We start from the raw sequence: 24,472 nt of genomic DNA, 5'->3' as shown, positions 1-24,472 counted from the left end.
AACTTGTGGGACCCAGGAACCCTGTACTATCTGTCAGGTTTACTAGCAGCCGGAGGCAGGGAATCAGGGGCCAAATTGGATTCCAAAAACACATCATCAACAAAGTCTAATATAGGAGGTACAGCCAAAGGCCTATGCTGAGGTAGAAGAAGGAAGTCCCTAAGCCTCTTTTTAGATTCAGAAAATTCCTGACTTTCCCAGTGGAAATGCTCCCTTAAGGTATGTAAAGTTTCCCCGAAAGAAAAGTCCTCAGGGGGGATGCAGAGGGAATGGAATCCTCTTCATCAGAATCCTCATAAGTAGGTATGGACAAATACAGGTCATTAGAAGAATCAGAAGAAACAGACTTCTGGTCAGAAGATTCATAGTCAAGCTCAGGCCTATGCCTCTTGGGGGGGGGGGGGGTTGACTACCCCTGATTAGAGAAATACGATCTTCAGCCATTTTGATCATTTGTTTTTTAGGTATAGGGGCCTGAACATGTGGCCTGGGCATTGGTTGTTTAGACATACATCGAGATTTAGGCCTTAGTATAGAAGGTGGAGTCGGTTTAATATGCAAATCTGCAGGCCTGAATACACCCCATCAGAAGCCCGTGCCTGCACAGTGGCTCCGGACCCATCCAAGGTAGAGACATCCGTGGGTTCCATAGGTGAGGCATCTCGCGGCATACCGGACTCCGAATGGGTCTCATTAGAGGCCTGTGAGCCAGAATTAGTGGGTATCAGGGGCTGCGAAAACACCTCACTGAGTACCGGCGAACTGGCGACTGGCTTAGGAAAAGCGTTGTCTGCAGTTTTGGACCTTGACGGCCTGTCTCTGTCTTTTTCTTTGTGTTTTTTCAGAATTCCGGTAGTCGGGTGGCTAACCAAAGTCATTTCTGGATAATTAAACAGAGAGCCAAAATATTTAGAGGCCAAAATGTGCTGACGACGGATAGTGCCCTTATTAAATAAAGCACAAAACCGACAGCAAGGTATGTTGTGGTCAGGGCATAGGCAAGGAATACGTTACAAATGGAAATCTTTATGAGGTATTTGCTTTCCACAAGTAATGCAATTAACAACTTTTACTGACATCAGTAAGGAGCAAGAAAAAGTTTCCCCAACGGGGTACTTAGCTTTAAGTTGAAGACTTCGGTTCTGAAACTCGAAAATTTCAGGGGTCGGTCGACTGGCACTTGTAAACTGCTTCTGCTTCGGGCACCACACGGCAAGAAAGACTGATGTTAATGACGTCGGCTGCATGTTTTATACCCCTGATGACCTGACGTCATGGAAGAAGGGACAGCAACCGACGTAGGACCCAAGACTTTGTTAATCAGGCCTACTGAGGGAAACCTGCCAGCAGATTACCCAAATGTAATGACTGCAACAGTGAAACATGAAGAACATTCCTTTTCTTACTGAGCATAGGGAACAAACAATGGATCAGTCTTTCTCAACTCATGTACCTAGTTCAGGTATAATGTGAGATGGCTGTCCACATCCATTTTATGAAGGCATCCTTCTTCTCTGGTTTCCACTTCAATAAAGAAAACCGGGACAGAAATGGACTGGTTCCAGGGACAACTAAAAAAGTCTTGGAAAGAAACAGATTAGTCTTGACGAAAACCCATGCCTTGGGGAAAAAACAAATAAGGTTTCATATACATAGGTTCATACCTACTTACTAAGTTATTTATCTGTGAGAATCAGACTATCCTAACTTTCCTATTTTAACTCTTATATTTTGCATACAAATAACCCAGAAGCAGACAGAACAAAGACATGTTGGGACACATGACAGTCTGCAGCTCTGAGATTCATATATGGACACCACAAAGTCTTTTTCAAGAAACAGATTTCAAAGCCACAAAACCAGCAAGTCTAAGTGGAGAAAAAGGCAATCCTGTCAAGTTTAAATCTTATGATTAGGAAGGATTTTTCAGAGGCAGGAAGAATGGAGCAATCTAAGGAACTGCATTGCTAAGTAATGCTGGGCCACAATCCTGCTCTCCTACAAGTTCATGAAGGACAAAAATAGCTGATACACGTATGACTGTGGAACAACTAAGACTCATTTCATACCACTGCTTAAGATATGTCAATATGACATCTAAGCTGACCAAATAGGTACTGCCCTATCCAAATGCAGATTTACTTCCACTTGGCAGACCGTCTGGTAGCAAGTTTCTTAACATTGAAAACTTAACCAAAAGGCTGAGTGGAATCAGGGTACATAAAAACAAGCTCTGACATGGAGTCAAATGGATAACTAGGGGGACATCTTTGCTACTTTTAGGAAAGTTCTGTGTATAGCAAGAGACCAGATAGCTTGAAACTACATCCCTCTATGACCACTACAGCTGTGGTCTTTATTCTATGAATTTTGCAAATGGGTGTGGGATTAGGGAGGGGAGGGACACATACAGGTACCTCCCTTACCATGGGATGGAGAACATGCCCACAGCAATCTCCTCCCTGCCTTTGCTACATTGATCATAAGAGGGAGGATTGCATTCTCCTAAGTGGCAAACATATTGATAAATAGCATGGCCCCTTCTAGAAGTCCTAATCTAGGCAATCCATAACTTAAGGAAAGGGGAGACTGGGTCAAAAGTCCACCATCATGTTTGCTTTTCCTAAGATGTGGATTACTGAAAGCAATATATATGTCCATGGTACAAGACTTTCCCCACTTCTCTGCACAGGAGACGAAGATACCATGCCTTCTTCTTTGTTTGTATACCACATGATGGACTGGTTGTTAAGCTAACTTTGAATAACAAACTGTGTCATGCACCCCCCTATATTTTGAGAGGAAATAAGACAATTTAGTTCCAACATGTTGCTGTGGAACCTTCTCTCCAAGGGGACTACAGCCTTTCCCACCCTGCTAGCAAAGCAGCCATCACGAGGAACTTCAGCATATTCAGCTGCAGAAACTGGAGGCCCAACAGACATTTGCAGAGATCTTGCACTACTCCACAGCCTGGCACCATGGTACTGCCACAAGTGACTCCACAACTCCTGACACTGATGCACTAAAATCCATTGTAAAGCCCATATCCTCAGATGCAGAAAATGTCAAACTTAAGATCACAGTGGACATCAAAATAACAAGCCACAACTGGGTGCCAAGCTGGATCCTGTGTGGCAAGTTCATGCAAGCTTCCAAGGTCATAACTTCCTAGATCTTCATCACAGAAAGAAACTACCAGAAGAGAACAATGCCCAGCTCAGTACCTATATAAAGGCAAACATTTGAAATGAGGTCAGACAGGACCTCTTCAAATTTATGCTTGCCTCTAACAGCTATAAACATGGCAGCACTTAATTCAGCGAGTCTTCCAAGAAGTCCTTTGCTGTCGCTACCAGTAGTTATCCAGGTAGGAGAACATATAGAGATTCTTCTCCTGCTAGGCTTTGGTCACCATGGTCAACACCTTGGCAAACACCCAGCGTGCTGAAGAAAACCCAAATGTCAACACACTATTCCAGATGTGATGCTTACCCTGAACAAAATGAATTTTCTGTTTGGGTTTCAAAACTGATGAACCAAAAGACATCCATCATGTCAAGTGATATTACCCAGTCACCCTGTAGCAGCACATAGGCATGACCTCTTGCAGAGTCACCATGCAGAAGTGGAGGCAGCAAATGTGCTGGTCAAAGCTGCTGATGTACTGTATTGGATGGAATCTCTCCATTCCCTCTAAAACAGGGATAAGGTGGCAGTACAATCTGTGCTCCTTTCTGTAGCTCAGCATCTAAAAACTATTAACCTTGTTAATAATTCTCCAAGCCATGGTAAACTCGCAGAACTGTACCCCAGTGGGTACTCTCTGACTATATAGTCAGAACTGTTGTGGTGGCCCAGCAAAAGAATTATCTTGAATGGTTTGGCTGGCAACAGCAGGGGCGAGAGCATGTGTTGTTCAGTATCTTCTCCATTCTGTAAAGATTTCCTCTTCTTTTGGGGTTGGTTAGGCTTAGATGAAGAACAACAACATGAGGTCCAGCAAAATCAAAAGGCTCCTCTACAATAGTGATGGCTTCCACTTCAGGAGGTCATCTATTATGTTTAAAGAAGTCATTAGAAACAGAACTTCTGCTATGAAATGGGTATTTGCAGAAGGTTGTTCCTTTGTGCTTAGTTAAAGGAAGACCGCCTCAGCCACACCCATAGCCGGCCTTAGGCATAGGCCAACTAGGTGGCTGCCTAGGGCGCCACTCTAGCAGGGGCGCTTTTCCAGTATTTATTTGGTGCAGGTAGACCAGGATGGGGGCACCAGGTGGTGTGAGGGGGGCGCGATGGAGCCCTTATGCCTAGGGCACCAGTTGACCTAAGGCCGCTCCTGGCCACACCATCCTGTGCAGGCAGACACATGAGCCTGTGTCCATGGCCACTGTACAGGCACAATCAAAATTACAGCAGACTACATTAGTAACAGACTGTGAAAGCTGAAATATAGACACTCCACTACTTCTACCATCAGCTCTCACTTAGGGAAGCTGGCCATTCGTAGGGATCACAAATGCTGAATTTTGGCAAATCCAATTTGCAATAATGGTATGACTGGCACAGAGGGTAAAATGGTCAAGGGCTCTTCAGCCTTCTGCCCTTGACAACTGTTCCGGTGCTTCTGGGGGGGGGGGACTATATAGGGGCCAGATGGCCACATAAGACTGGAGGGCTCTCAAAAAAAAACAGGTAATTTGAAAGGGAGCTGTAAGTGGAGAGAAATAATTGTTCTTGCACATCTCGGAGACACTGAACTGTAGTCCTCAGACTCTTAAGGGAAGCCCACGTGGAAGAGAATGACCACCCGCAACTACAGCAGAAATAAGCTCATACAATGCTTTACATAAGAGTAAGTGTGCATCAGTAGTCAGGTAGCGGGGATCTGACAACTAGGAAGCACACCCACACAAGGTAGCATGTGGGCAATAGATACCTGCACAGGGATCAATGCTGCCATTAAGTTTTACTCTTTAATGTTTTGCAGCCACACCTAGCCTGCAAGTTCTTTCCAGACATCATACATCTAACTGGATTGTAAAACCCTGGCATAGAAAGACACAAAAGACTTTCTCCACCTAGGCCAATGCTGTGTCTGAGACACTAGGAAGGGAATCCTCGAACTCGAGTAACCCAACCTAAAGAAAAAGAAAGTCTAAAACCATTCTCTGCTATAAAGCAGATGAGCCTTGGGCATCCCCCAGGCTGGGAGGAAGTGACACACCTCTGTGTCTCATCATCCAACAAATTAAGAATGTCACAGGCTTCAAACCTCCCTAGTCAAGGGTGAGCTCAGCATCCATATGGTTTGGAAGGCCATGTCAACAGAATTACTTCCTGGAAAGTTGCACTGAGGCCTCTCCACTAAACTTCTATGCTTGTGACAGATGTCTTTCACAGACCCAGGGACTATCAGAACACTATCAACCAATTCCTGCTGAGAGGCTTCCCAGTCACCACTATCCCCCTGGCATCACAATGTGCCAGATGCTTGTCCCTCAGATGTTTGCAGAGTGGAAGTAATGGGACTCACAGCAGTGTTCTACTTCATGCTTTTCCCCATTGCAAATAACAGCAATGCCAGTGCAGGTTACATAATCTGATGGCTATAGGGACACTGCATAGATTTACTTTCAGCCATCAGATACAGGAAATATTCATTCATGGGTCAAGACTGTGAATCAAACTGAATGGCAGAAAACAACTGGCAGTCCCAGGGGCTAGGTGTCCTTAAGAAGTCAGGAGTGTGACACTGGTGGGTGGGTGCACCCTAATCACTGAAACCTCATACAAAAAAAATGCCAATATGCAAGTGGTGAAGAGAAAGAACCAAACACTGACCCATCAAGGAAGGTCCCTTATATTAGATGTTAACAATCCTAAATTACCTTTCTTCCCTATTGTATGCAAGTTGGCAATGCTTCTTTTTATTGCACATTCAACTGTTCCAGCTAGTAATGCCCTGCACATTCGTCTCCCAAAGACCTGAAGATACTATAGCTTTCACAGACTGCTTCTAATGTGACGTTACATATGAAGTGTGTTCCTCTTGTGGACTCCACACTACAAAACCAATGGAGAGCCTAGGTGGAGCTACAAGCCTTTAGAAATGCCACACAAACAACATTATCATCTGACTAATGATATGTATGTGCACAGTTCTATATCCGAAGAACCTGTCAATGCACTGCTCTTTAAAATGCTCAATCATTGTCTGCAATATCACAAGGACCTTGGTCACTACATTCTGGGACAGGACAGCCCTCTTAGACTGTGCATTATTACTTACTTCTATGAACGGGGAAGTCCCACTAAGCATGGTCTAGTTTCAAGAAAGACCTCATGTGATATGCATACCAACTAAGGGACATCTGGTCAGGACACCACAGAAATTTACCTACTCCTAGCTCTTACTCTGCTAACCTCTGCTTATTCTCAAACGGATATTTGGTAAGACATTTACGGCCCTTAATTTCCATTTTTTTTGGGCCAGACCAGCTGACATTTTCTGTATGTAACAGCACTGTTCCACTGTGTCAAGTCTACAATTCAAAATAAGCAAAATCTATACACATTATATCATTTCTGACAATAACTGTAGTAAAACAGAGCAACATTATCAGTGAGGAGAGGGAAAAATATATCTGCAAATACAGACAACTGTTCAGCGAGAAAATACATTTTTGAAAACAACCCCATATCTACTCAACATACATACCTGTACATGTCATGCATCTTCACTGTTGCACATGAACAGAACACAACTCAAAAATTACAGTTTTAAAGAAAAAAAAAATACAAAACATGCAAAAGAAGCAATTTCAAATCTTTTAACAACAAACAGCACAGTGACAGATGTCCAGTACAGACTGCAACATCTCAAAAAATGAACAGATAGAAAATCTGCACCAATTAAAAACAGTGTCTGGGGAAAATGTATCCAAAATAAGTTATCTTTTTTACTCCAGTATCAAAAAAGTCCAGTAAAAAATATTGCTCATAATAAATAGAAAAACATGTTCCATCAATACTGTTTTTCCTCCTGTGACATAGGACCACTCTGTGGGAATTAAGCTAAACATTTATTTACCGACATACCAGACACTGACAAGAAATGCAGTTTATCTGTCAACTGGGCACTGATATGGCAGGTTTTGAAAGAATACGTGGTACTGTATGTACATCTCAGAGGGTGACACAGAGAGATGAAAAGCAAATGCTGACAAAACCTACTGCTTATCAGTCATGGCAGGCTTTCACAAAGCATTTAGCAGTTTTATTTGGTGTACTGACATGGCAAGCTCTTGTAGGAAAGTACTTTAACTTTTCTAGTAGTGCAGTCTCAGAAAGAGATGGAGTCAATAGCTCAAATGTGCAAGCCTGGCTGTGACCACATCTGCATGCACTCGGGCAAATGACCATAGAATACCTGAACACATTTCCATATGGTCACTTGTGCTTCAACACTCCCAAGTTTCTTTTTTGACTAATGGAAAGCACTTAAATATCCAGGCCTACAGCAACGCTCTTGGAGTAGCAATCCACACAGGACCTAAATGTTTCTGGCATATTGCAATATGTGCAACTACAACCTGAGTATTCAGGGCTTAAGCTGCGGTTGGTTTCCATTGTTGACAGGGACACTCGGTTTCACTCCTGCACGTCCTATCTGTAGCCATGGCAACTTTGAGCAGTTCTTAAACAGCTGTTCAATGGCAATGTGCCGGACATGTAGTTCAGATGCCATGGAGTCTTTCTTCTGTAGCTCATGAGTTAGATTCTCAAAGACCTCTGGGGAGAGAGAAGTACAACAGAAATTTAGTGCTACAAAACAACTGTATCTCTGCATCACATGAACCAGTAGTGTGACAGGATAAATCATTACCATCCAAATATACAACCAGTGGGACAGAACAGAATAATATAGAATAATCCAGAATCATTAACTCAAATACTTCCAGGATACAAAGACAATGTAAAGAAGATAAGCATGATGCCTGATGTATAAATACCATGTATCACGAAAGATTACTTTTAAACTAAAAGCTGACAGCAGACAATAAAACTTGAATGCTGCATTGTTTACAAGTAATTTATTACAAATTTCAAAGTAGATGCCAAGTGACATAGCTCACATCTGAACTATGTATTAAATCTTAGCAACACTGACTGGAACACTGACAAACATTGCACACAGTACAGCTGCTATTAACAACACAACAGCAGTTCTGCCATAAATCCTAGAGAAATTATTCCTCAAAAAAAAAACAAAACAAAAAAAAAACAACTAGAGAATTAGTACTCTTAGATGGCTGTGAATCCACAGAGCAAACCATGGAAGCAATGGAAAAGCCATTTTACTTTTCAGAGCTACCATGACACTAAAAAGACAATGTTGTTAAAGTGGCAAAGGCAACTAACTGATCTTTAAAACAAGCAAACTGTTATATACTGCAATCCAAAACTACCCTAGAAAGAAATCCGCATTCTATAAGGACAAGTTAAATAAGCTCTGACTGCCACTCTAATGGAATCAAAGTGTTATCACTAGCCCAGTGAAGTAGCTGCATTGCTTAAAATGTTTTCATAATTATGCTTCCATAAAAACACATTCCATCTTAACTATAACTTTATCCTTGCCAAACATGCAAAATGACCTAAACTGGACTAAATCCTCATTCCACTTCAAAATCATGTCCATCTCAATAACAACAAAGAAATACTAAAACTGTCAGATAAAAATACAGACACAAAAGAACCAATGCACCTACCCTTCCAGAAATTAGCTAGTATAAGCCTGTTTCAAGTTGAAGAATTTCCAGACAAACGTTTATATAAATGTACAGGCACAAAAGGACTACTGCAACAAGCTGTCCTGAAAACAGCTAGTGCACCATGTTCCACGTCAAAATCATTTCCATGTCATATGTCAAAACATTCTTAGCCAAACAAAGAAGTACTGAAGAAGAAGTGCACCCAGATTTTCTAGCTTATCTTTATATTGGCAATGCAATCACAGACATGCTCCAATTTGCCCTTAGTAAGAACTGTGCCCAGTACCTGGAAAACGACAATTAATCCCCCGCTACCAAACGATTTAGACTAACAATAGAGAATTATCATCTTAAATCCAGATTAGTACTGACAACGATGCTGAAAATTGTATGTAATCAAAGCCATGGAGTACACAAATAAATTTATATCTCCTTGTCAGGCTCATCAAGGCTTCTCAAAAGAATACAACACTAACTACTTTACACAAAATTAATGGCATAACCCTTACTAACACAGAAAAAAGACAACTGAAGGAGGCCCTGCTCATGGTCCTAAAATGTTTAACTGATTCAACACATCATGTGTTACCTGTAATCAGATTATCGGACACTAATTTTAACAAAAGACCACAGGCCCAGGTCAACTACCTAATGATACTATGCCAATAAACTACCACCTTCAAATACCACAGTGTCCATATCTGGCCCTATGGTACTTGTTTATTAATGAGCTACCCATAACAGCATATAAAATGCAGGTGACATTAAATGCTGGTCATCTCATTTTTCTGAAATTCAACAGTTCACAATCAATTATTAAAGCCACTACACAAAAAACTTCACTGTCCAGTAAAAAACAGAATGACAAAATCATTTAAAAAACGTAATCTTTAATATTTAGTACTCAAAAAGTACAGTTGTGTACACTTCCATAAATGTAGTAGTTTGAGTGTATTCACTGTTGCAGTCATCACATTTGGGTTATCTGCCTGCAAGTAGCCCCTCAGCCGGCCTGAATACCAGAGTCTTCGGATTTCTGCGTCAGATGCTGTCTCTTCTTCCATGACGTCAGGTCGTCAGGGATATAAAACATGCAGCCGACGCCATTACATCAGTTTTTCTTGCCCCAGCTGTCTGGTGCCCCCACAATAGGAAGCAATTATATGTTATGGTACACCCCCATCAAAGAGCAAATACACCAGAAAAAATAAATATACCAAACAAGAAGGAAAGGTAAAGCCAAGAGAAGTCAGGGGGCTGGAGGGAGGGTAACCAGGACTGCAACAGTGAATACACTAACATCTACACTAACACACATCTACATAACTGTACTATGTTCTTAGTTTTTCACTTTTGCAGTCATCACATTTGGGTTGATTCCCAAAGCTAACGAAGGGAGGAGGAAGTTAAAGAGCATTAGGGCCAGCTATTAAGCCCTGCAAGACTGCATCGGCAAATCCAGCTCTGGATTTAGAAAAGATAGGCATGTGGTAATGCTTGGTGAAGGTATGTACAGAGCTCCAGGTAGCAGCTTCTAGGATGTCTCTGGTAGGGACCCCTCTGAGAAAAGCCGCAGAGGTAGATGCAGCCCTGGTGGAATGTGATCTTATCCCCTGTGGGGAAGGTTTTCCATGGTGCTTGTAGCAGAAATGAATGCAATGGGCTATCCATTTGGAAATGGTTTGCTTTGAAATGGCCTTCCCCTCTGCCACTGCAACAAAGCCAACTAGCAGCTGTTCAGATTTTCTGAGAGGGTTAGTCCTGTCCAAATAAAATCGAAGTTGTCTGTGCACGATACGTTCCCCTTTGTTTTGTGGATTAGGGAAAAAAGTAGGCAAATGAATGGACTGATTTAGGGCCACACTAGACACCACCTTGGGCATAAAGAAAAGATTAGTCCTGAGGGAAACCCTGTCCGCATGGAAGATAATGAAGGGCTCCACTGCCATGAGGGCCTGTAATTCAAACACTCTTCTTGCTGAAGCGATGTCTTGAAGGAAGGCTGTTTTCCAGTTAAGGAATTTCAACTCTGCTGTTGCAGCTAGCTCAAAGGGGGGGGGGGGGTGAGCTTTTCCAATACAAAGTTAAGGTCCCAGGCTGGAGTGAGAGGTCTCCTGGGGGGGTCTTAAATTTTTGGCCCCTCTAAGGAATTATTTTAGCAAGGGGTGAAAAAAGAGGGGTGGCTCAGTATCATAATGTGCTGAAATGGCAGAGGCATGAATTTTAATTGATGAGAAGGATAGGTCCTTGTGGAACATTTCTGTTAAGTACTGTAGAATATGAGGTAAGCTTTGCACCGTTGTGCCCAACCCCTGAGCCTGGCTCCAGGAACAGTTTCTTTCCCACTTTTCAGCATAGGATTTTCTAGTACCAGGCCTCCTTGCCTCCAGAATGACATCCAGCACCTACTTACGGAGGAATGCTAGAGGAGAGCTCAAGGAATTAGCCAGGCTGTAAGGTTCGGGGTTTCAAGCTGAGGGTGCAGAATCTGCCTCGCCTGCTGGGACAGCAGGGAAGGGGTCTGAGGCAGGTGCCATGGTTGCAGCAATGTCATACTGCGCAAGAGGGGGTACCAGTGCTGGCATGGCCAGTCTGGTGCAATCAGTATTGTCCTTGGCTTGTCCTGTTTGATCTTTAGTATAACCGTCGAGAGGAGAGGCAAAGGGGGAAAGGCATAAACAGAGCGGCTTTCCCAAGTAAAGGACAGGGCATCCACTTTCCAAGCTTGACTGTGGGAAGTTCTTGTGCAGAATTGGTTCAATTGGTAGTTCTGTGGGGAGGCAAATAGGTCTACCTCTGGAGTCCCCCCATTGCTCCTCAACAGGTTGAATATTTTGGGTTCTAGTTTCCATTCCTGTGGGTCCATGAGATTTCTGCTTAAGTCGTTTGCCTGGCAGGAATTGAGCTTGTAGGTGTGCTTGGTAGCTCAAGGCTGTGCACCACAGAGTCATGGCTAGTTTGCAAAGAGGGTACGAGTGGGTTCCCCCCTGCTTGTTTATGTACCACATAACTGTGGTGTTGCCTGTCTTTACCAATAGTTGTCCTGGAAGAATACGGTCTTTGAAGGCTGTCAGAGCATTCTGTACAGCTAACATTTCTTTTTGATTGATATGCAGGTGCATCTGTCTCGGGTTCCATTTGCCCTGAATGCACTGCCCTACCATGTGAGCCTGTCATGCATAGTCTGATGAGTCTGTTGTTAGGGTTTGAGTGGCAGGGGGTAGAGTGAAAGGGAGTCCCTTGTTGTGGTAGCAGGTTTTTGCCCACCAAAGGAACTCCTTCTTCATACAAGGAATGACAGAAAACATTGTTTCCAGGTCCTGAGAATGTTGACACCATAGGCTTTTTAGATAACATTGGAGTTTCCTCATATGCAGTCTTGCATATGGAATTAGTAGAATGCAAGAGGCCATGAACCCCTGGGCTTGCAGTATTTTCCTTGCAGATAGCTAGGGATTTGTGGCCAATAGTTTGAAGTAGGTTATCAAATAAACTTGTTTCTCCGGAGTGAGGAATGCCATCTGGGAAGCTGCGTTCAAGCTTGCTCCCAGGAGTACAATCTGTTGGCAGGGTACTAGGTGAGATTTCTTTTCGTTGATGGTGTACCCCAGTGAGGTTAGAAGTTTCTTTAGGAATGCCAGGTGTTGTAATAGCAAGTCCTGGCTTTCTGCCTGAATAAGACAATCGACCAAGTATGGGTAAATTTGAATATTTCTCTGCCTGCAAAATGCAATGGCTGGAGCTAGACACTTTGTGAATACCCTGGGTGCAGTAGATAAGCCAAAGGGAAGTGTAGAGAAATGATAGTGCATGGAGCCTGCCCTGAAGCTAGGTATTTCCTGTGAAGATTCCCTTATTGGGATGTGCAGGTAAGCTTCTTTTTAAGTCTAAGGTTGCCAGCAGGCATCTTTGGCTAGCATAGGAAGAAGCTGTTGAAGAGTTAGCATTTTGAATTTTGGAACTACCAGAAAGGTGTTGAGAATAGAGAGGTCCAGGACAAGACGTCAGGCGTTGTCTTTTCTGGGTACCAGAAAAAGTCTTGAATAAAAACCTTGTCCCCTTTGTTCTGCTGGGACAGGTTGAATACCCCTGATACTGAGAAGAGAGAGAACCTGCTGTTGGGCCTCTGCCCATTGATTTGGAGTAGGTCTGGCCAACCATTTGGGGTTGGAAGTGTGTGGAAGTGGAATCTGCATCTTTGGAAAACTATGTTTAAAACTCATTTGTCCCGAGTAATGAGTTCCCAGTTTTTTGCATGCAGGGCGAGCTTTCCTCCTAAGGGAGCAGGTTGTAGAGCAGGGCTTGGAAGGGTTAAGTCATTGTGTCATTTTTCCAAGGGGGTGTCTTACTACTCCCTGCTTTGGAAGTGGGGGCCCCCCACTGCTTAGGACTGTGCGTAGCCTGAGACTGTAGCCTAGGTGGTCTGCTGTTCCTGGGTTTGGACTGAGAAGGCCTGGAAAGGACCAGCTCTTTGAAGGCCAATGCCTACTGAATCTGGGAGGCTGTACTTGTAGGAAATAGTTAACAGTTTGCATAGATTTAGCTTTTTCCTCCATCCTTTTGAGGACGACTTCTGCTTTGTTGCCAAAAAGGTGGTCTTGGTTTAAGGGAGCATCCAGTAATTTAGCTTTAACATGATCTGGCAAGTTTTGTTCTTTAAGCCAAGCATGCCTTCTAAGTACAGACCCAGTGACAGCAACCCTGCAAGATGCTTCTAAAGCGTCAAAACCACATTGCAAAGTATGTTTACCAACTTGTTCTGCAGAATGCATTAAATGTTGCAATTCTTTGTGTTCAGCACAGTCAGGAATCAACATAATTTTCTGTTTAAGTAGTCCCATAATATGCTGCTACTTTAACATATGAAACGGGCAATTTAAAGCCCTAATGGCCAAAGTAGCAGAAGTGTATACCTTCTTACCCCATCTGTCTAAGGCTCTAGAATCTCTATCAGAAGGGGTAGGATTTTTGGCAACAGTAGTCATAATGCCTTTTGGTTCTTGGGAAATGGTCTCTGGATCCGCAGAAGGATTCTTGAAGAGGAAAGTACAGTTGTGTACACTTACCATAAATGTAGATGTTTGAGTGTATTCACTGTTGCAGTCATTACATTTGAGGTAATCTGCTGGCAGGTTGCCCTCAGTCGTCCTGATTAACAAAGTCTTGGGTCCTGCGTCGGTTGCTGTTCCTTCTTCCATGACGTCAGGTCGTCAGGGGGTATAAAACATGCAGCCGACGCCATTTTGATCAGTTTTTCTTGTCCCAGATGTCAGGTGCCCCCCAAATGCGGAGCAAAACATATCTGCATGTAATGTAGTACACAAAAAATATACCTCCAAATAAAAGCAACTACACGAAAAAGGCTGTTGAGCATAGTAAAGGAAAGAAGAGGTATAGTAAGAGAAAAACAGGGGGCTGGCGGGTGGGTAACCAGGACTGCAACAATGAATACACTCGAACATCTAAATTTATGGTAAGCGTACACAACTGTAATATGTTCTTCGTGTTTCACTGTTGCAGTCATTACATTTGGGTAGAATCCCAAAGCTAAGGTTGGGAGGATGGAATTATACAGCATTAGGAGCAGATATAAGGCCCTATAGGACAGCAGTGGCAAAGCCTGCAAGGATTTAGAGAAGAGAGGTAAATGGTAATGCTTGGTGAACATATGAACTGAACTCCAGGTAGCAGCTTCTAGAATGTCGCTGGTAGGAACCCCCCTGAGAAAGGCTGCAGAAGTAGATGCAGCCCTGTTTGAATGGGATCTGATCCCCTTAGGGAGAGGTTTACCATGGTGCATGTAGCAGAAATTAATACAATGGCTTATCCATTTTGAAATAGTCTGCTTTGAAATAGCCTTTCCCTCTGTCCCTGCAGCAAATGCCACCAGTAATTGCTCAGATTTTCTTAGAGATTTTGTCCTGTTTAAGTAGTATCTTAGTTGTCTGTGTACATCCAAAGAGTGCAAAATCCACTCACCCCTGTTCTGTGGATTTTGGAAAAAGGTTGGCAAATGAATGGTCTGATTAACAGCCACACTAGATACCACTTTAGGCGTAAAGGATGGCTTGGTCCTGAGAGCCACTGTGTCCGGGTAAAAGATAATAAAAAGGCTCCACTGCCGTGAGAGCCTGTAGTTCTGAAATCCTTCTAGCTGAAGTGACTGCTAAAAGAAAGGCTGTCTTCCAAGAGAGAAATTTTATGTCTGCAGTAGCAGCTGGTTCAAAAGGAGGTAGGGTGAGTTTTTCCAACACAAAATTGAGGTCCCATGCAGGAATTGGAGCTCTCCTGGGAGGTCTTAAATTTTTGGCCCCTCTGAGGTACTGCTTTAGCAGGGGATGAGAAAAGAGGGGAGGCTCTGTGTTGTAATGAGCTGAAATGGCAGAGGCATGGATTTTTATGGAAGAAAAAGATAGGCCCTTGTGAAGCATCTCAGTTAAATATTGAAGAATCTGAGGAATATTGGGCATTGCTGTGCTTATTCCTTGTGCTTGGTTCCAGGCACAGAAATTTTTCCATTTATCAGCATAAGATTTTCTAGTACTAGGCCTTCTAGCCTCCAAAATGACATCCAACACAGGTGTGCTGAGAGATGTAACTGGTGAAATTAGTTGATTAGCCATGCTGCAAGATTCAGAGTTTGGAGCTGACTGTGCATAATTTGATAGTTCTGCTGAGACAGTAGATAAGGTGTCTGAGGCAGGTACCACGGAGGAAGGTGTGACATATTGCATAGGAGCGGGTACCAGTGTTGGTGAGGCCAGTCTGGAGCAATCAGAATCATTTTTGTTTTTTCCTGTCTGACTTTTAGTAAGACCTTGGAGAGCAGAGGCAGAGGGGGAAAGGCATAGACTGTTTTCCAGCTGAAGGATAGAGTATCCATTTTCCAAGCTTTTTTTGTGATGAATTCTTGTGCAGAATTTGTCCAACTGATAATTTTGGGGTGAGGCAAAAAGATCTATGTCTGGGCTCCCCCATTTGCGTGTCAACATGCTGAAGATCTGTGGATCCAGTTTCCATTTGTGTGGGTCCATAAGATTTCTGCTTAGTTCGTCTGTCATAGTATTTTGCTTTCCTGGCAGGAATTGAGCTTGTAGATGTATTTGGTAAGTCAATGCTGTGTTCCAAAAGGCCATGGCTAGTCTGCAAAGGGGATAGGAATGGGTACCTCCCTGCTTATTTATGTACCACATGACTGTGGTGTTGTCTGTCTTTATCAGTAGTTGCCCTGGATGAAGATAGTCCTTGAAGGCTGTCAGAACATTCTGTACAGCTAGCACCTCTTTCTGGTTGATATGTAGGTGCATTTTATTTGGGCTCCATTGGCCCTGAATGCATTTCCCTGCTAGATGTGTCCCCCCAAGCATAATCTGACGCGTCTGTAGTCAGGGTTTGGGTGGCAGGGGGTGGAATGAATGATAGTCCCTTGTTTTGGTGACAGGCCTCTGCCCACCATAGGAACTCTTGCTGCAGGCAAGGAATGACAGGAATCATTGTTTCCAGGCTGTGACAATGTTGACTCTATAAGCTTTTTAGGTACCACTGAAGTTTCCTCATATGCAGTCTTGCATATGGAATTATTAGAATGCAGGAAGCCATGAACCCCAAGGCCTTCAGAATTTGTCTTGCAGATAGCTGGGTTTTCTTGGCCACTTGTTTGAAGTAAGTCATCAATTGAATTTGCTTTTCTGGAGTGCGATAAGTCATCTGGGCAGTTGTATTCAAGCTTGCATCCAAGAATGTAATTATTTGAGAGGGTACCAGTTGATTTCTTTTCATTTACTGTGTACCCTAGACAAGTTAGAAGCCTTTTTACAAACACCAGATGCTTTAGAAGTGTGTCCTTGTTTTCTGCCTGAATTACACAATCGTCCAGGTAAGGATAAATATGAATGTTTCTTTGTCTGCAAAATGCAATTACTGGTGCCAGGCACTTTGTGAAGACCCTGGGCACAGTAGATAAGCCAAAGGGCAGTGCAGAGAACTGGTAATGCAAATAGCCTGCTTTGAAGCGGAGGTATCTTCTGCAAGATTCCCTGATTGGGATATGCAGGTAAGCCTCTTTTAAGTCTAGAGTTACCAACCAGGCATCCTTGCCTTGCATAGGCAGTAACTGCTGTAGAGTCAGCATCTTGAATTTTGGAATGTCCAGAAATATATTTAGAATGGATAAATCCAGAATTGGACGCCAGGATTCGTCTTTTCTGGGTATCAGGAAAAGTCTTGAATAAAAACCTTGCCCCTTTTCCTTTTCTGGTACTGAATGAATAGTCCCCATATTCATGAGGGACATAACTTGTTTCTGGGCCTCTTCCCACTGATTTGGAGGCAGATCTGGCCATCTGTTTGGGACTGGCAACATGTGGAAATGAAATCTGTATCCCTGGGATACTATATTTAAAACCCACTTGTCTCGGGTAATTAATTGCCAATTTCGTGCATGAAGTGCCAGTTTCCCCCCCAAAGGGGCTGCCAAAAGATAAGTGCTTGGTGACTGCAGAGGAAAGTCATTGAGACTGTTTACCATAGGAAGGTGCCTTGCTACTTCCAGATTTGGAGGTGGAAGCACCCCATTGTTTTTGTTCTGCAAGTTCCTTGGGACTGAAACCTGGAGCCTTTGGAGTGTCTGGGTTTTACCTGAGCGGCTCTGGTGGGTACTGGAAAGGAACAATTCTTAGTAGGCCAGTGCCTACTGAACCTGGGTGGCTGCACTTGTAGAAAACCTTTTACAGTTTGCATAGATTTAGCTTTATCTTCCATCTTTTTCAAAACTTCTTCTGCCTTATTACCAAATAGACTGTCCTGTTGTAAAGGAGCATCCAACAAATTTGCTTTAACATGATCAGGCAGATTTTGCTCCTTGAGCCAAGCATGCCTTCTTATTACAGATCCAGTTACAGCGGCCCTGCAAGAGGCCTCCAAGGAATCAAAACCACATTGCAAAGTATGCTTTCCAACTTGTTCAGCTGAGTGTAATAAATCCTGTAACTCTATTTTCCACACCGTCAGAAATCAACATAATTTTCTGTTTAAGTAAGCCCATGACATGCTGCTATTTAAGCATATGAAATTGACAGTTTAAAGCCCTGATTGCCAAGGTTGCAGACGTGTAAAACCTTCTTACCCCATCTATCCAGCACCCTGGAGTCTCTATCAGAAGGGGTAGGATTTTTAGCAGTAGAAGCCTTAACACCCTTGGGACCCTGAGAAATGGTTTCAGGGTCAGCAGTTGGGTTTTTTAAAAGGAATTTGTGGGAGTCAGGAACCCTGTAATATCTGTCTGACTTACTGGGAGCCAGAGGCAGGGAATCAGGAGCCATGCTGGATTCTGAGAAAACATCATCAACAATGTCTAGAACAGGAGGTATAGCCAAAGGCCTATGCTGAGGGAGAAGGAGGAAATACCTAAGCCTCTTTTTAGATTCTGAGAAATCCTGACTCTCCCAGTGAAAGTGTTCCCTTAAGGTATGCAAAGTTTCTTCAAAAGAAAACTCCTCAGGAGGAGAAGCAGAAGGGATGGAATCTTCTGCATCAGAGTCCTCATAAGGTGGAATAGATAATTCCTGATCAGAAGAGGAATCAGAAGAAATAGAAACCTGATCTGATGATTCATAGTCAGTGCCTTGCCTAGGCCTCTTAGCAGGAGGGGGATGGGAACCCCTGATCAAGGTAATTAAATCCTCAGCCATTTTGATCATTTGTTTTTTTAGGCATTGAGGCCTGTGCACGTGGCCCAAGCGTCAGTTTTTTAGACATAGAAGTAGATTTTGGCCTAGGTTTTGAAGATGGCGTCGATTTAATATACAAATCTCTAGGCCTGAAAACACCCTCAGAAGCTGGTGCTGCTCAGCGGCTCCAGACCCAACTAAGGTAGAGACATCTGCGGGTTCAATACCTAAAGAGTCTCGCGGCATACCGGAGTACTCAGTAGAGGCCTGCGAATCAAAAGTAGCGGGTATCAGGGGCTGCAAAAGCGCCTCACTGAGTACCGGCGAACTGGCGACTGGCTTAGAAGCTTCGTCGTCGGTTTTGGACCTCGACGGTCTGTCTCTGTCTTTTTCTTTGCGTTTTTTGTGTATTCCAGTAGCTGGACTGCTAACCGACGACATTTCTGGAAAGTTAAATCTTGAGCAGAAATATTTTGATGCAAAAATATACCGACGCTTAATAGTGCGTTGATTAAATTTAGCACAACACCGACAGCAAGGCATGTTGTGGCAAAGGCCTAGGCAAGGAATACAGTACAAACGAAAATCCTTATGAGGTATTTGCTTCCCACAAGTAAGACAATTATTAACTTTTACTGACATCGGTAAGGAGCAAGAAAAAGTTTCCCCAATGGGGTATTTAGCTTTAGGTTGAAGACTTCGGTTCTGAAACTTGAAAACGAAAATTTCAGGAGTCGGCTGACCGGCACTTGCGAACTGCTTTTGCTTCGGGCACCGCACGGCAAGAAAGACTGATGAAAATGGTGTTTGCTGCATGTTTCATACCCCTGATGACCTGACGTCATGGAAGAAGGGACAGCAACTGATGCAGGACCCAAGACTTTGTTACTCAGGCCGACTGAGGGCAACCTGCGAGCAGATTACCTCAAATGCAATGACTGCAACAGTGAAACACGAAGAACATTTTGTGAGAGTCAGGTACTCTGTAGTACCTGTCAGGTCTTCTGGGAGGTGGCGGTAAAGTGTAAAGGTAAGGCTAAATTCCAAGAAAGCATCATCTACAATGTCCAGAACAGTGTTGAGGCAGGAGTAAGAAATCCCCAAGACTCTTTTTGGACTCAGAGTAATCCTGGCTTTCCCAGCAGAAATGCTCCCTAAGAGCATGCAAGGTTTCACCGAAAGAAAAATATTTTGGAGGAGAAGCAGAGGGAATGGAATCCTCTGCATCAGAATCCTCATAAGTAGATAAGGGCAAATCCTGGTAATCAGAAGGAGCAGAAAAATCAGATTCCTGATCAGAAGAATCAGAAAGAAATTCAGTTCTAGGTCTCTTAGAGGAGGAAGGCTGGCTTCCCCTGATTAAGGTAATAAGGTCTTCAGCCATTCTAAGCATTTGTTTTTGAGGCATATGGGCCTGAGCCCACGGTTTGGTCATCAGTTTTCTAGGCGTGGTGCAAGGTTTTAGCCTGAGGGATTTGGAACTTCTGGATGGAAACAATGGCGTCTGTTTAAAATGAATGTCTGTAGGCCTGAAAACACCCTCAGAAGCCGGTGCCTGCACAGCGGTTCCTGACCCATCTAAGGTAGAGACATTTGCAGGTTCCATAGTTGAAGAAGCATCTCGCGGCATCTGAATGGGTCTCAGTAGAGGCCTGCGAATCTGAAGTAGCGGGTATCAGCTGCTGCAAAAGTGCCTCACTGAGTACTGGCGGACTGGCGACTAGCTTAACGGAAGCGTCGTTGGCAGTTTTGGACCTATGCGGTCTGTCTCTGTCTTTATCCTTACATTTTACAGTAGATTGGTAGTCGAATGGCTTAACGAAGCCATTTCGGAGTACTGAGATCGAGTACAAAAGTAATTGGTTGCAAAAATAGCCCGACAACGAACAGTTTGGGGGTTGAACAAGGCACAAAACTGACAGCGAGGAACGTCGTGGTCTGGGTCTAAACAGGGGATGCAGTAAGAATGAAAATCTCTATAAGGTATTTTCTTTCCACAGGCAAGACAATTGTTAACTTTTACTGACATCAGTTGGAGCAAGAAAAAGGATTCCCAACGGGGTACTTATCATTCTTGAAGACTTTGGGTCTGAAACTCGAAAATGAAAATTTCAGGAGACGGCCGACCGGCACTTGCAAACTGCTTCTGCTTCGGGCACCACACGGCAAGAAAGACTTTGTTCCAGTTAAACAGTAGTTGCAATCTATTTACATTTGTACACACACAGGAGTTGCATTTTATACAGGTGTAAGTTACTAAAGAGAAAGCCCACGTGCAGCTTAGTGAATTGTACAGGTAGCAGTTATTTGTCATTTCAGTGAGACGTTGAGAGCATTCTGTTTAAGGAGAGTATTTGGAGAGCATCATATGGTAACCACAAAGTCTTAACCTGGTGATGAGCATGTGCAGGACCAGGATTGGTTAAGATGTTGTTTTAGCAGTGGTTTAAAACTACTGAGTTTGTCGGACAGTTTTATTTGTGTGGGGATAGTATTCCAGAACTTAGCAATATACTGGTAGTAGAGCGAGTCTCCTGCAACATTATTTGACTTACTTGTGAGTAGTAAGAATTTATTACTAGAACGGAGGTTTTTGCTAGTCAGTAGGGCAGTAATAAGGTTTGTATTGCAGTGTACTTTTCTGGATGATGAAATGAGTTTGTGTTGTAGTTCGTTGTGAATAAGTTAGGCAGTTGCGTGATTTAAGACAGTTTAATTGCTTTAAGCTATGACGGTGGGTCCTGTGAGATAGACTGGTGGAAAATTTAGCTATTTTATTGTAGCAGGAGACAAGTTTCTTTCTTTGAACTGACGTAGATAGGAGCAGTGTATATAAGAGTTGGCAATAAGAAGGTGGTGGCTAGAGTTTTTTGTGCAGTACCTGTAAATAATCCATTGATCCTAATAAAGGTAGCCAAGTTTCTGATGTGCAGTATTTGTTGCTCATACTTGAGACCGCCATCTACTATAAGGCCTAGAAGTTTACTGTGACTTGCAGTTTCAATTACAGTATTATTTGCTGATTTTATGGTAAAAGATTGCTTTTGACTTTGGCAACTTTTTGATATAAAAAGCAATAACTTGGTTTTTTTGGGGGTTAAACAGGAGATTTGATTCTTTGAGCCAGGTTTTACAGAGGAGAAAGATTTTTGGATAATGTCTGAACATATTTTGCACACATTAATGTAGAGTTGTCTGCACAATGAACTAAACTAGTATGGTGAGTAGAGGTTATTAATTAATATATTAAACACTTGAGGACCCAGGATAGAGCCCTGAGAGATAGCAGAAGTAACTGGTTGACAGAATGAGTAGGTTTGTTGTCATTTAACAGCTTGTTGCCTTCCAGATAGGTAATTAAGAAACCACGGCAAGCAGTACTGTGAAAGTCCTACTGAGGAGACTTGAAGGAGTAGTTACTGGTACGAGACGGTATCAAATGCCTTTGACAAGTCCAAGAACATGGACACAAGCAGACCATTGTTTCTATGTTGTTTTTTTATACTGGTAAAATGTAGCAGTGCAGTAGCGGTCCTGAGCTGGGGCCTAAAGCCAAGTTGTGTTTAAGCTATCTTATTTGTTTAAGACAGTAATTTGAATATGGGTGAGTATGGGAGCAGCATAGAGAAGGGAGGGAAGGAGAAGGGCTTGCGCAAGAGTGAGTTTGGAATTAGTTGTTAAGAATTTCTTATGGCGATATAATAGACCAAGCTTTTGGTTTGTCTGTTTTATACATTGTAATTGTGTAAGTTAAATTTGAGCTCATCATCAATGATGACCCCTAGGAGTTTAGTGTGGGACTCTGGTTGAATAGTAGTGTTATTTGAGGATGTAATAGCAAAGGAAGATTTGTGGCGGGATAATGATTGAGGGAGGAATAGTAGGAGTTTGGTCTTTTTGGGTTAAGGATGAGGAGATTGCTAGATAGCCAATGTTCAGTATCTAGGAAGACCTGTTGTGTCAGATCTTGGAGTATGGTGATGTTATTTGAGGTAGTAATGAGAGTAGAATCATCTGTGTATTGGATGAGGGAAGATGTATTGCAAGCTGTATAAAGATCATTGGTGAAAATATTAAAGAGAAGGGGCCCTAGGATGGAGCCTTGTAGGACCCCAGTTGGGACAGATAGGAATGGAGAGGAAGAGGAGAGCCATTTTACTGATTGTTGTCTGCAGGATAAGTAGCTAGAGAACCAGGCAAGGGAGGAGGAAGTCATATTGAAGTTAGCAAGTTTGGATAGTAGGAGAGGGTGGGAGACTTATCAAAAGCTTTTGATAAGTCAAGGAAGAGACAAGATACCAGTTTGTTATTATCAAGGGCTTCAGCAATTGTATGAGTGAAAGATAGGAGGGCAGTAGTTGTGCTATGTTTAGGTTGGAAGCCATGCTGGGTGGGAGTTAGGAGGTTGTGTTCAAGAAGGTAGTTGGGAGTGGATGCATTTTTCAAGAATCTTAGAGAGGGGGGATACGATGGCTATAGGTCTGTAGTTAGAAGGGTCGCTTGAGTTTCCACCTTTATGCAAGGGAATGGTGTAAAAAGATTTCCAAGATAAAGGTACAATAGCCTCATGTATAAATCTGTTTACAAGTATGGATACTGGGAAGACAACAGAATCAGCAGCAAGTTTAAGGAAAGAAGGAGGTAGGTTATCAGCGGAGGGAGAGCAGGGGTTGAGTTTCAGAAGAAGTGATCTGATGTAGGAAGTGGAAATGGTGCAAATAAAAAGGTGGGTTTTTTGATGGTTTAGGAGGGTTAGGCAGAGGAGTAGGATTACTGGTGGGAGCCATGTGTGATTTAATAGTATCAATGAAATGGTTATTGAGTAGAACAGCTGTTTCAAGAGATGTTGAGTTTGGGTGGGAGGGTTGCAGGGGAGCCAGGGGAAAGAATATTATTAATGGAGGCCCAGAACTTTTGAGGGTTGGTTTTGTTATTAAGTTGGGCAGTGTTACAGTAGGACCTTTTGTCGTTGTTGGTGTGCTTTTTGACAAGATTTCTCAGGTGTCTATAGCTATGGAGTAGGGGTAAGTCCTTCAATTTTGTCCATGCTTTCCAAGCTTTGTCTCTTTCTAGCATTAGGGACTTTGTTTCTTTTGAGAGTCAGGGAGCATACTTGGATTTTATTTTGATCTTTCTAGAGGGGGCCAGTAAGTTAAGGGTGTCTAGGAAAATATTATTAAATCTTTGTATGGCATCATTTAGAGGGATGTGCTTGAGGATGGACCAGTCTATGGAAGATAAAATAGAGCTAAATTGGATGAGATCGAAGTTAGAGAGTTTGCAGCAGACTCTATAGATGTGGGATTTGGGAAGTTGGGAGGGGGCACGAAGGACAGAGATGGGTAGGTGGTCACTAAGTTGGTCATGGTGTGTTGTAGGGTTGAGGTATAGTTGAAGGGAATTACTGAGTATCCAGTGAATTATTGAGTCAGACTATGGGTTTTTGTGGTAGTGAGTTGGAGATGATAAGTTTCTTAAAACCATGGAGGTTAATACTAAGTTGGGGAGAGTTTATTTTCAGTTTGGACCAGTCCAAGTTGACATCACCCAAGATGAGGGTTTCATATGGAATGTTAAGTGAAAACCAGGATAGGATAGTTTCAAGGATTGCTAAGTTGTTCCCAGGAGGGATATAGATAGAAACAATAACTAGTTTCTTATGGGGGCCAAGGTAGCAGTTTAGTGCTATGAGTTCAGCAGGATGAAAGTTAGGTAAGGGTGTAGGTAGTGGGGAGAGGTTGAGAGTGTCTTTTTATAGGATGGCAACACCACCTCCTTTTTTAGATAGCCTATCTGAGCGATAGATGTTATAGCCTGGTGGGAGAATTTCATTATTTGAAATATGTATACAAATACTTGAACCTCACCACTGAAATAAATAGGACATGCTGGAGGGACAGATTCATAACCCAGAGGCTCCCTTCACTCTGGAATAAAATCCCAGACCAGGTTAGGCAGAGTCCCACATTGACTCTCTTCAAGAGGAATCTTGATGAGTGGATGGGAGATCGTAGGTTTACCCCGGCT

The 24,472-nt window shown here is 43.0% G+C and overlaps 1 protein-coding gene across 1 annotated transcript in view; it reads right to left on the bottom strand.

Annotated features, from left to right (window-relative positions):
• Window positions 1–1,359: 1,359 nt before the first annotated feature.
• The window catches only part of CCHR1.PART0H21orf91 (chromosome chr1.part0 C21orf91 homolog), a 593,157-nt gene continuing 570,044 nt past the window's right edge, over window positions 1,360–24,472 (bottom strand). Inside the window, exon 5 of the mRNA XM_044068793.1 lies at window positions 1,360–7,794. Coding sequence (XP_043924728.1) covers window positions 7,604–7,794 — 191 coding nt within the window. The 3' untranslated portion in view covers window positions 1,360–7,603. The remainder of the gene's footprint in view (window positions 7,795–24,472) is intronic.

This window comes from Protopterus annectens, chromosome 1.part0, assembly GCF_019279795.1.
Source record: "Protopterus annectens isolate FY-2018-M chromosome 1.part0, PAN1.0, whole genome shotgun sequence".
In the NCBI taxonomy this organism is placed as follows: Eukaryota; Metazoa; Chordata; order Ceratodontiformes; family Protopteridae; genus Protopterus; species Protopterus annectens.
Note: the sequence above shows the minus strand (reverse complement) of the source record. Positions and strands in the feature narration are given on the sequence as shown.